The sequence below is a fragment of the Trichosurus vulpecula genome, chromosome 1, assembly GCF_011100635.1.
Source record: "Trichosurus vulpecula isolate mTriVul1 chromosome 1, mTriVul1.pri, whole genome shotgun sequence".
NCBI classification, from domain to species: Eukaryota; Metazoa; Chordata; class Mammalia; order Diprotodontia; family Phalangeridae; genus Trichosurus; species Trichosurus vulpecula.
This window is the reverse complement of record NC_050573.1, coordinates 50658635-50670495: the sequence shown is the minus strand read 5'-3', so window position 1 is coordinate 50670495 and position 11861 is coordinate 50658635. Positions and strand designations below refer to the sequence as shown.

The 11861-nt window shown below is 45.7% G+C and overlaps 1 protein-coding gene across 3 annotated transcripts; it reads right to left on the bottom strand.

The window, feature by feature from the left end:
* Positions 1 to 2081: 2081 nt before the first annotated feature.
* CLEC4G (C-type lectin domain family 4 member G) lies at positions 2082 to 7489 on the bottom strand. 3 transcript variants are annotated; one of them, XM_036739088.1, is made up of 9 exons: positions 7392 to 7489; positions 6918 to 7025; positions 6536 to 6589; positions 6358 to 6420; positions 6121 to 6225; positions 5679 to 5768; positions 5056 to 5204; positions 4643 to 4758; positions 2082 to 2291 (listed from the first exon to the last, which is right to left on the bottom strand). In XM_036739088.1, exons 1-9 carry the CDS (start codon positions 7477 to 7479, stop codon positions 2153 to 2155), a joined length of 912 nt encoding a protein of 303 aa, XP_036594983.1. In that variant the 5' UTR covers positions 7480 to 7489; the 3' UTR covers positions 2082 to 2152. The 3 variants fall into 3 exon arrangements, with proteins under 3 accessions (XP_036594983.1, XP_036594999.1, XP_036594991.1); XM_036739104.1 differs by having other exon boundaries at positions 5056 to 5132; XM_036739096.1 differs by having other exon boundaries at positions 6148 to 6225.
* Positions 7490 to 11861: the final 4372 nt, after the last annotated feature.

Below are 11861 nucleotides of genomic sequence, written 5' to 3'. Positions count from 1 at the left end.
ACTGCTGCCTTATATGAAATTACAGTTGCTACCCCTGGTTTTTTTTTAAGTTCAGCTAATACATAATAAATTCTGCTTTAGTTTCTTATTTTAATGCTATATAAATCTTTATCTTTCAGGTGTTTCTTAACAACATCTGGTTGAGTTCTGCTTTCTGATCCATTCTGGACAGGGCACTAGATTTGGAGTCAGACCTGGATTCAAATCCTGTCTCAGATATTTGCTGTTTGATGCTAGGAAAGTCCTTACCCTTTATTTTGATTCAGTTTCCTCATCTGTGAAATGAGGTAGCTGGATTTGATGGCTTCTAAGGTAATTTCCAGCTCTAAATGAATGATCCTATAATTAGTTGCTCTCATTCACATTCATAGTTATGATTGTTAATTTTTGATATTTCTCTCCATCCTATCCTCTTGTACTTTTCCTCTTTTTGCCCCTTCTTTCCCCTCTTTACAAAGAAAATGGCAGACATGAAAGAGAAGTGTGGTAGACTCTAGTGATATATAATTGGTATGGTCTATTTTTGCTTCACTGCCTCTCCTCTCTTTCCTATCCCAGACCCCCGATCCCTGGGTCTTACCGTTTTTTCCTCCCCTTCACAATTGACTCTCTAAATTTGAAGTTTGGTTTGCTTCTGACTTTTCCCTCCCAGATACAACACCCAATCTTACAATCCTCCTCTTCTTACAATCCTATCCTCTTCCTATCCCTGCCAGTTTCCCTCTTGAATTTAACTTTTTTCTTTTTTTTTAAAGTAATTTATTTAGTAAATGATCAATTTATTAAAAGGAATAATTAGACACCTGCAATGGTGACTTCAATGACTATGATTCAATATTGATAGAAACAATCTGTTTAACCATCTCAGGAGGACTGTGCAAATCAAATGTTTGTGGATGCTCGTTTGGAACTGATCCCAAGTCTTTGAACCTTTTTCTAGTTGTGATCCAAAGTATCTTAGTGAGCATATGCGCAGATTTCTTCAATTTCCAATTGTTTTCTTTGGCTCCTCTAACTAGGTTAGCACATGCCTTCTGAAGTGATTTAAGACTGTGACTTATGAGGGTGATTCTAATCTGTCAAATGGTCACTTTAGGTGCTGGTGTTGTTAGGGATAAAATAAGATGATATTTGCAAAGCACTTTGCAAAGCTTAAAGTGCTACATAAATACTAGCTACCATTAGCTTCTTGGGTCACCATATTGCATTGTTGATTCATTTGGACCTTGAAATTCACTAAAACCCCCAGATTTTCTTCAGATGAAGTGCTGTCTAGCCATACCTATTCCATCTTCTACCACATAAGGAACCTAGACGGTACAACGGGTAGAGCCCTGAGCCTGGAGTCAGGAAGATCTGAGTTGAAATCTGGCCCTCTCACACTTACTAGTTGTGTGACCTTGCTTAAGTCACTTAACCTAAGTCACTTAACTGCTGCCTGCCTCAGTTTCCTCAACTGTAAAATGGGGATCTTCGAAGCATCTACCTCCCAGGGTTGTTGTGAGGATCAAGTGAAATAATATTTGTAAAGTGCCTGGAATGGTGCCTGGAATATGGTAGATACTTTATAAATGCTAGCTATTATGATGATGATCATCAGCATCATCATATTAATTTTTTTGAACCCGAGGTTATTCATCATTGTTAAATTTTGTTTTATTAGATGTGGCCATCATTTCTGCATATTTCCATTGGGCTGGAACCAATAACCATATTTTAGGTAATTGTAACTGTGTGAATACTAATAAATCAAACACTTTGCAGATTCACTATTCACACTAATGGGGGCTTAGCTAAATCTCAGCCCTTCTACTTTGGTAGAACTCTCATTGTTAGGAAGTTTTTTTTTAAACTAGAACCTGTCCCCTTTCTGCCATTAATCCTAGTTCTGTTTTAGCAAAATTTGTTCTGTTCAAGAAAAATTTGAGAGAGAGAGAGAGAGAGAGAGAGAGAGAGAGAGAGAGAGAGAGAGAGAGAGAGGGTGTCTGCCTTCCAGAGCAATTTGAGATGGAAAACAACCACTTCCCTTAGGGAGTCCCTGGTTTGAAGAGAAGACAAGGATCCTTAGACAATCCACTATGTTGGAGGGAAAGAGAAAATCTTTTATTGTCCCTTTTCTGTGCCCAACCAGGCTTGGGCAGTAGATTTCACCTCAACATTGCTGCCTCTTCTCACAGATCCAGTTGTCATTGAGGTTATTACAGGGTGCATCATTCCATCGACCCGTGTAAAGTAACATGATACAGTTCTCGTTCCTTCTTGAATCATTGGGCTCCCCTTCATTCCAGTAGCTGTATGGGCAGAAGAAGGAGGTCCCATAACCATGATAACAGAAGACACCACGTTTCAGACTCACACCAAGCCAAAAGCCAGTGGTGTCCTGGAGTTCTAGAAAATAACATAGAATACCTGCTTGTGCTTTTAGACTTGGGGACCTTACACACTTGGGAGGGAATGATAGAAGAAAAAGGGATAAGCAAAAAGCCATCTGCCCTTCTTGTCCCCAATTCCCAAGGGATGTCTGGAATACCCCACTAAGAATCACAGAGTCTCTCTGTTTCCTTCTCTCTCTGTCTTTCTGTCTGTCTCTCTCTGTCTCTTTCTGTCTCTCCATCTCTGTCTGTCTCTCTGTCTCTCTCTCTGTATCTCTCTGGCTCTGTCTCTCTGTGTCTCTCTCTCTGTATCTCTCTCTCTCTCTCTCCCCCCTCTCTCTCTCTCTCTTTCTCTGTCTCTCTCTCTCTGCCTCTCTCTGTCTCTCTCTCTCTCTGTCTCTCTCTGTGTCTCTCTCTCTCTGTCTCTCTCTGTTTCTTCTTTTCTCTTCAGGAAGGGAACTCAAACTTCTAACATAATGTCCAACCTGAGGAGTCATCCTCTCTTCAATATCCCTAAAAAGAGTCATCTAGCTTTTGCTTAAAGACCTGCAGGGCTGGGGTTCTCACTACAGATAGGTCCCAATTCATGAAAATAAAGAGTCCCCTGAAATGGGCACATATTCAAATTCCCATGGCATATTTCCATCGGGCTGGAACCAATAGCCATATTTTACATAATTGTAACTCTGTGAATACTAATAAACCAAACACTTCACGGATTCATTATTCACACTAATTGTGGCCTAGCTAAATCTCAGCCCTTCTACTTTAGGAGAGCTCTCATCGTCAGGAAGTTTTCTCTTAAACTAGAACCTGTCCCCTTTCTGCCATTAATCCTAGTTCTGTTCTTTGGGGCCAAGCAGAAAAAAAAAGTGCAGCCTCTCTTCCATGTGACAGCTCTTTGAATACTTGAAGCTGGCTCTCTCGTCCCTCCCCTTGCCCCAGTTCTTATGATTTCTAGTTTCTTCACCATCACAAAATCACTGAATATCCAAGTTGAACGGGACCTCAGAGACCATCTAGAAGAGCTATCATTAGGAATTCACTGCTTCTCTTTCTACACAAGCTCACAAACTAACCCTTCAATAATGTATGCTAGAATCTTGCTGGGAGTCAGTCAAGTTCACCAGCCTATAATTTGCAGGCTCCACCTTCTTTCCTTAAAAAAAAATCAGGACATTTGTTCCTCTCCAGTCCTAAGGCAATTCTCCCAATCATTTTTTTTCAAAGACCATAGTGTTACAGAATGAAACTTGGAAGAAAATTTAGACATAATCTGAGCTGATCCCTTTCCCTTAACAATGATGAAAGTAAAGTCTGGGAAAAGGAAGGGATTTTCACATAAGGAGTGAGGGGCAGAGCCCGAATTCAAACTCTGGTCATCTGACTCTAAATTCACATCTTGTCCACTACACCAGGTCACTTCTAGCACTCCACAATCGCAGGTTATTCTTTTAGTGCCTGGTGAGGTCATTTGTTTAGACCTGACAACTTGAATGAACTAACTTATATTCTAGTGGCCCTCCCAGCTCTGAAGTCCTGTATTCTAAGGGCCCTCCCAGCTCTGACATTCTGAGTTCTAAGGGCCCTCCTAGCTCTGACATTTTGTGTTCTAAGGGCCCTCCCAGCTCTGACATTCTGTGTTCTAAGGGTCTTCCCAGCTTTGAGATCACGTATTTTAAGGACCCTTCCAACTCTGACATTCCATGTTGTTATAAGGCCCCTCCCAGCCCCCAACCCTGACATCCTATGCTAGCTATGGTCCACCCTAGATTTAGTGTCCCATGCTCTATGTTCTAAGATCTCATTTAGCATTCTGTGTTTTCAAGTTCTTATCAGTGCTGACACACCTTATGTTCTAAGGTTGGTCTCAGCTCTTTTCAATGATGTACCCTCTAAGGCATCTCAAGCTTTGATACTCTGATTTATATTTTAAGAGTCCTCCAACTTGGACTTTTTTTTTTTAGAGGGGGGAAAGCAGGGCAATTGGGGCTAAGTGACTTGCCCAAGGTCACACAGCCAGTAACTTTCTCAAGTGTCTGAGGCCGGATTTGAACTCAGGTCCTCCTGACTCCAGGGCCGGTGCTCTACTCACTGTGCCACCCAGCTGCCACACCAAAATGGATTTTTTATATTCAGTTTTCTAAATAAGAGCCCTTCAACCTTGGACATTCTTTGGTCTACCAAGTGAGGCTTCAGACTCAGGTAACACCTGTACCTGAGCGTGTGCCTTGAGAGCTTCGCCTTGTGTCCCAGGGGAAGACATTTACCTAAAAGTGAGTTTGGTGCCATCAATCCACGTGTACCCATTAACCTTTCCTCTGGCACGAGTTGCCGTGAGTCCAATCCAGTAACCCAAGCCTCTGGTGTTCTGGGTCAGGAAGGTCTTAGCAAGGAGTAAGAGTTGTCAGTGGAATCATGATCCCCAACCTTCACAGGACATATATCTCGCCCATTCATACTGGTGGCTACTCTAGGGGCCAGGTACCCCCATTGGATAAGGGGGAGATGTGTCTTACTTCCCCCCCACCCAGGATAGAGGCTCTCCCAGGTGCCATGTCTCCTCCCCAGACCATAGGCTCCCCCAAGTGCCATATCTCCCCCCCTCAGAACAGAGGCTCCCCTGGGGTCCATGTTTTCCCTATCAGATTGGCCAAGCACTTGTTGCTCCCTAGGCTCCTACCTGTTCCTCAAGGTTGTTCACAATAACCAGGTGTGCCTGTGTCTTGGCACAGTTCTGCTGCGCCTGGTCCCAGTGAGCTTTGGTGGTGGAGAATAAGTAGCAAGAACCCTCAAAGGCCAGCCAAAAATCAGGGCACGGGGAGCAGGAGCCTGGGAATGGTGCTTAGAGTTTGCTCCCAGCACAGGGCATATCACTGCGATTCTGGCCTGAGAAAGGGGTCTCTCTTCCTGTGCCATATCCCAGCATACACCTCCCCTCCAGGATAAAGTCAAGGAGGGATTCTGGATGATGACTCTTGAGCTACCGTGGGCCCTTGGTCTTTTGCTGGTCCTCCAGTGCCCCCACTACACCTTGCTGCTAAGTGAGGTTCTGTAAGTCTAGGGCCCTGAGTATGCTGAGAGACCAGTGTTCAGGATGGAAAGGGACCACCCGATGGGATAGCCACTGGGGTGGTGGTGCACCGGGGTGGTGCAGGATGGAGGTTGCAGCCCTGTGCTTGGACCCATGAGCAAGTAGTAGACAGCCAAAGGCCAGGCCACTTTGATGCCCTCTGGCTCCCAGTTTCCCTACTCCAGCTTCCCTCTCTAACCCCTAACCAAGTGTCTGTGACTGAATCAACTCACTGTTCCCACTCCTCACAGCAGCTATGGCCCGGAACATCTCACTGCGAATGTCTTGTCGGTCCTTCCCAGCCTCTGCCAGGGCCTGAGTCACTGGCAGAGCGGAGGGAAAAGAGTGGGAGTGCGTCCAGCAGAGTGAGTATGGGTATGTCTGGTGGCAATGTCAAGATATTTGGCGAGCCCTAAGGTGGGTTTCTGGGAGGACTGATTCTGGGAATGGTCAGCAAGGTTGTTAGGAAGGGGTCAGGGTAGGTTATTATGGGAATACTTGGCAGGATCAGTGTTGGACTGTCCAAGAGGGTTGGTATAAGGACATAGAGCAGGGTCAGTGTGGGAAGATCTGGCAAGGATGGGTACACCAATGTCCAAAGAGTGGGGCAGGTGCCGGGGATGACCTTGGCTTTGAGGGGTGGCTGGGGCTTCTGTTTCTGTGGGCAGGACTTACTCTGGGTGTTGAGTTCATTGTGCTCACTTTCTAGCTTGAGCAGTCGGGCATGGGATTCACCAAATTTATTCTCCCAGTTCCCCAAGCCAGTCCACAAGGCAGAGCCTGGGCATAGGACAGGAGAGGGATCTGGGACGAGGCGAGCCAGAGTTCTTCCCCCTCCATGTCCCAGCTCTCTCTCTCAGCACCTCCCCACCTTTTTAGTTCCCATCCTCAACCCTCCCTGTTCCTTCTCACCATTTCTCCTGGCAGTAGCTATGTCCTCTCTTAGTTCTCCCACATTCTTTGTGCAGATGGAAGCTGGAAAGATCCCCCATAGTTCCTTAGTCCCACAGATTCATGGAATTGTACCCCACCCAATAGTGATTACGGGACCATATGGACCAGGTTGCCACAGGCATCTAGCCCCACCTACCAGCAGTTCTCACTTCCTCTTTTAGCTGATTCAGCTCCTGGGAGGTCTTTGAGCCTGGGGACACATAGGTGTACAAATACACACAAAGACATGCATTCACACATGCACACTTGTACAGGATCCCCACTCATTGTGACTTACAGAGGTAAGTGGGGGCTGGGAAGGGAGCAGGGGAATGAAGACAGATAATCATGAGTGAGCTCATGAGACCAAGGAGAAGGGAAGGGGGCCTGGAAAGGGGGGCAATGCTCTAAAGTTCTCTAGAACCCCATGCTGAAGCCTGCTTGAGTTGCTAAACTCCCTCCTCTTCTCCTTCCTCACCCCTCCCCACACCCCAAACTCTGTGGAGGCCACCTAATATCCCTCCCTCTAGTCCCCTCACCCTTGACCAGCACCACAATGAGGAGAATCCACAGCAGGAGAATCACAGCTAGCATCAAGGAGACAGATTTCGAGGGCAGATCTCTGGGAAACAGTGTCCTCCACCAACCTGAGGGAAGCAGGGAAATGAGGACTCTAGAGACACCCTGGCAGGAATACCAAGGCATAAGCCTGGCCCAATCAGAGGAGACCCAACAACACCTGGGTCCCATCTCTGGATTGGTAGAGAGGGGGTGGGAATGCCTTTATCTTAGAGACAAAGGGATAGGCTGGCAAGAAGGATAGGATTTGGTGGTAACCCTAATCTTTGTTCTCTTTCCCTTTGGGGTCCTGGGTCACTCCTATGGGGGTTCTGGTGCTGGGTATATCAAAAGAAAAAGGAGAGGCCGGACCCCTGAGAGCACAGGTGACTCCTAACATCCTGCCTCCCAATCCTATGAAGCCCTTGGGGAGAGTAGGGACCCTTGCCAGCTACCTGTGCCCTGTGAGCTCCCAGCTTGCTGGAACTTGCCCAAAGCAGGATGGTCCTGGTCTTCCCACTTCTGATAGCCTGAGGAGTTCATGGTGAGGATGTAGGCTGGGCCACCCAAAGGGAAATGAGCCTGTCCCGTACAATCCTCACGTGCGTCACATTTATTAGGCCCTCCCTTCCTTTTAAGATTACCACCCAGATTCTGGGTGTCAAGTCAGCAAGTGAGGAAACTCAGGCCACCTCCTCCTCCATTCCGCTCCTCCTTTCCCAGCTGATCCCTACAGATAATGAGACAGCAAGGATCATACCTTCAGAGATAGAGGGCCCCTTGCCTCCCCGCTGGGGATCAGGCCCAGACACCCAATCTGGCCACGTCCATCTCAGAGACCTTTCAGTCTCAGTCAAGGTCCCCCTTTCCCGCATTTCTACTCATAAGATCATAGACTTGGAGGCTGAAGAGGCCTTAGAGGCCATTCCGTCTAACCTCCCCCCACCCCCTCACTTTATAGAAGAGGAAATGGAGAAACCCAGAAAGGTGCAGTTACTTGTCCAAAGCCTTGCAAAGCTGGGATTGGGACCCAGATCTTCTGACTTCCAATCCGGTGCTCGGGTATGTGTTGGTTTCCATCCAGCCCCTCTGTGATCCTCTCCCACCTTTGTTGTATTACTGAGCCCCCTTCCCCAGATGAAGCAGGTCTCATATCAAGTTCCCTTTTTGTCAAGCCTTGACACTCTTGGCACCACATTTTTCATAGTTTCTCACTTCCTCCCTCCCTTCTCTTACCAATGATCTGGGCAGCTGGAAGGAACCTTAGAGATCCTCGGCTTTTTTTCTTTTCTTGTCTAAGTTGCTTTGCTATGTTTCATAAACTGTGGATCATATGTTGAGTTGCCAGCAGGTGCCTCAGTTAGGGAACTCAATGATAGGTCAAGTATACAACACACACACACACACACACACACACACACACACACACACACACGACTTCATTCCAATTAACCAATCAATAAACATTCATTAAGTGCCTACTATGTGCCAGGCACTGGGCTAAGCACTAAGGATATAAAAAGAGGCAAAAGACAATCCTGCCCTCAAGGAGCTTAATGGGGAAGACAACATGCAAACAAATATATATAAAGCAAGCTATTTACAGGTTATATATGAAAATCCCTTCTGCCTCTGCCATCAATTAACCAGGATGGTAAAAAGACTAGAAACCAAGCCACATAAGGATTTAAATTGGACTACATTTGGCCTGGGAAGAGAAAACTTGACAGGGACATGATTATTGTCATTGTCAACATATTTTGAGGGCTCTCATAGGAAAGAGAGATCAAACTTGTTTTATTTTTTTCCTTAGACAACAAAACCAGGAGCAATTGGGGTGGGGATGGGTGAGTGGGGAGATAATACAGAGAGAGACTTAGGCTTCATACAATGTGAGTCTTCCCATTAATCAACCAATAAGTATTTATTAAGCGACTACTGTATTCCAGTGGCTGTGAAGAGCTATTCCTGACAGTTGGAGCTATCCAAAAGCAGAATGAGATGATGAGTCCTCTCTCGTGAGTAGTCTTCAAGCAGAGCCTGGCTGCCCATTTGTTGTTAGGGATAGGATAGGAAAGATTTCTGCTTTAGTATAGGTCAGATTGCACACCCTGTGGGATCCCTTCCAAATCTGGGATTTGGTTTAATTTTTGCCTCATTGGGCAGAGATCACAAGCCTTCCTGTTCCTCATCCTCTGGTTTAGTGGAGAGAGCCCTACATTTGGAGGTTTCGAATACTGCCTCAGACAGCCATATGGTCCTGGGCAAGTCAGTCAGTCAACAAGCATTTATTAAGCACTTACTCTATGCCAGACATTGTGCTAAGTGGTGGGGATACAAAAATACGCAAAAAGAAAGACAAAGGCAATTCATTTAACCCTTCAGAGCCATCTGTAAGATGGGGCCAATAAGATTCCTCTTACTTTGCTGCACAAGGTTGTTAGATTGTTGGGCAAGTCCAAAGTGCTCTGTGGAACGTAGGGTGCCACAGAAATGAGTTACTAGCTCCCTCACCTTTCTCAATACTTGTACCCCATTAATATTTGATGAAGGGATGCATGGATAGGTAGAACGACGAGGAAGGTAAAGGAATACGAGATGATAATAGCCAACATTTATATAGGGTTTTAAGGACAGCAGACAAATTTATAAATATTATCTCATTTAATCCTCACAACAACTCCAGGAGGTAGGTGCTATTATTACCCCCAATTTACAGATGAGGAAACCAAGGCAGATGGAGGTTAAGTGGCTTGCCCAGGATCACACAACACGTAAGTGTCTACGGCTGGATTTGAATTCAGATCTTCCTGACTCCAGGTCCAGCACTCTGACGCCCCACTTGGCTAGAAAACTCTTCCCACCACCACTTAACCGGGGACCTGGGGATGGGAGGGCAAATTGTCAAGGATGGCGTTTTTCTCTCAGTGTGAGATTTTGACAGTCTTGTCTTCCTGGAAATAGATTGTCACTGGTGAGTCTTGTGTCTGTGGGTATTATATCCCAGTGAAGTGGTGTGTCTGAGTGTTATCCATCCCAGTGGGCACACCCTGGTGTTGTCTACAGGTGAGGGTGGTGCCCTCTGGGTGAGGAGACGGAGCTTGACTAGATTTCTAAGGTCCCTCCCAACTCCCGCACAATGGCTTCAGGTGAGAGCACCGTGTATTTAGCAGTGTTCTCACCCTGAACCTCTTATCATCTTCCTTTTTTTAGTCTGTCCTGAACAGGATGATCACGAGCCTATTTGTCCATTTTCCAGCCCACCCTATCCTGCTTCATGACCATGTCAATGAACTGTGAATCCAGCCTCTTCCATCCTGCTTGTTTCTTGAAACAAAATCCTCTTCCCCATAACTTCTTCCCATTGCTCTTATTTCTATACCTCAAGCCAAGCAGAAGTCTAAGCCCTTTTGGATATGACCTTCTCTTTACGGCCTCCATCCTTGCCCCCACACTGCCATCCAAGAATCCTTCAGCTCTTCCTTGTATATCTCCTCATTTTTCAAATGTCTCTGTCCAAAATTGAGCCTTCTCATCCCCCACCTTCCTGGATCCGGAAGGTTCATCTCTAAGCCTCAACTAGTTGTAATTGGAGTCCAGAGAAAGTGAGTAGACAGCAGGTGGGGACTGTAGTGGTATGGGAGGGGAGAGCTGTCTCTCTGCTTCCCTAGCCCCAGAGGTCACTGGGGAAACATGGAGGTGCCTACTCAGACCAAAGGAGTTGGGGCAGGGTGGGGACTGACTGGATTGTGATGAAAAGACCATGCTTTCCTCTTTGTTTCTGGGAAGTTTGTGAGTCATCACAGGGTAGTCAGCTTCACTTTCCGGGAAGGAGAAGTTATAGATTTCACATCTCCCTGACTTGATCTAATGTAGGGAAGTAGGTGTGAGTCCAGCAAGACGGTAAGACAAGAACCCAGGGGTGATACTCAAGTGGTCTTGTTTCTAGCTCCATAAATACTCCCAAGCCAAATAAGGTGTGGGATATGCCTGATGAGCACTGAATCTACCCCTCTGACTCCTGACTATTTCAAAAGAGAACTAAGAAAATCCCTCTACCTGTGGTGGGATTCCTCAGAAACCATTAAAAGAAATATTGTTGCATGGTACCATCCTAGATTTTAGCAGTCCATGTATATCACCTGCATAGGTGTAGGGAAGAAGACTGGGGAAAGTAGGAATGTGCATAGACTACCAGACAGTTAAAGTGGACCAGCACACTGTACCAAGAGCTCAAGATCCCCAGAGTGTCTGCTAGGCAGCCAGGGGTTCTCGATGTTGGATTTACACAGTGGATACTATAAAAATCCTATTGCAGAGGAAAACAATGAGAATAGAGCTTTTACCTACCCAGCTGGATTTGACCAGTTTTAGTATAGGCTCCAAGGCATCTAAGGAGCACTTGCCACTTCATGGCCACTGATTGAAAAAATAGTCGGAGACATGGAAGTGTCTGATAACCTCAATGTCTTTAGAAAGACACTGGAAGAGCATGAAGAGAGGTGACAAAAGCATCGGATTGGATGGTGGAGGCTGGTCTGAAACGTTGGTTGGCAAGTGTCTTTCATAGCACCTCAGTTAAGCGTGGGGGTCATATAGTATAGCAGCCAGAAGTGAACAGTGACTCAGAGAAGATAGAAGTTCTCCTCAACTGGCCATGTCTTTTCAAAGACTTGGTGACTATTATTAACAAAAATTTTTAAAGCACTCTACTGCAATTGCTAATACACAGAATGATTTACCTTGTGGATGACTGAAGATATTAGAAGCAGAAAGACAAGAAACATAATTTTAACCTGAACATATTTAAACCCTTTGGAGATTGTTAAGACTGACAAAGGAGAACAAGCTTTTAAAGATCTAGTTAACTAACTCATACATATGTTACTGTTTACCTATGCGGATCTAAGCAACCTCTGGGTCCT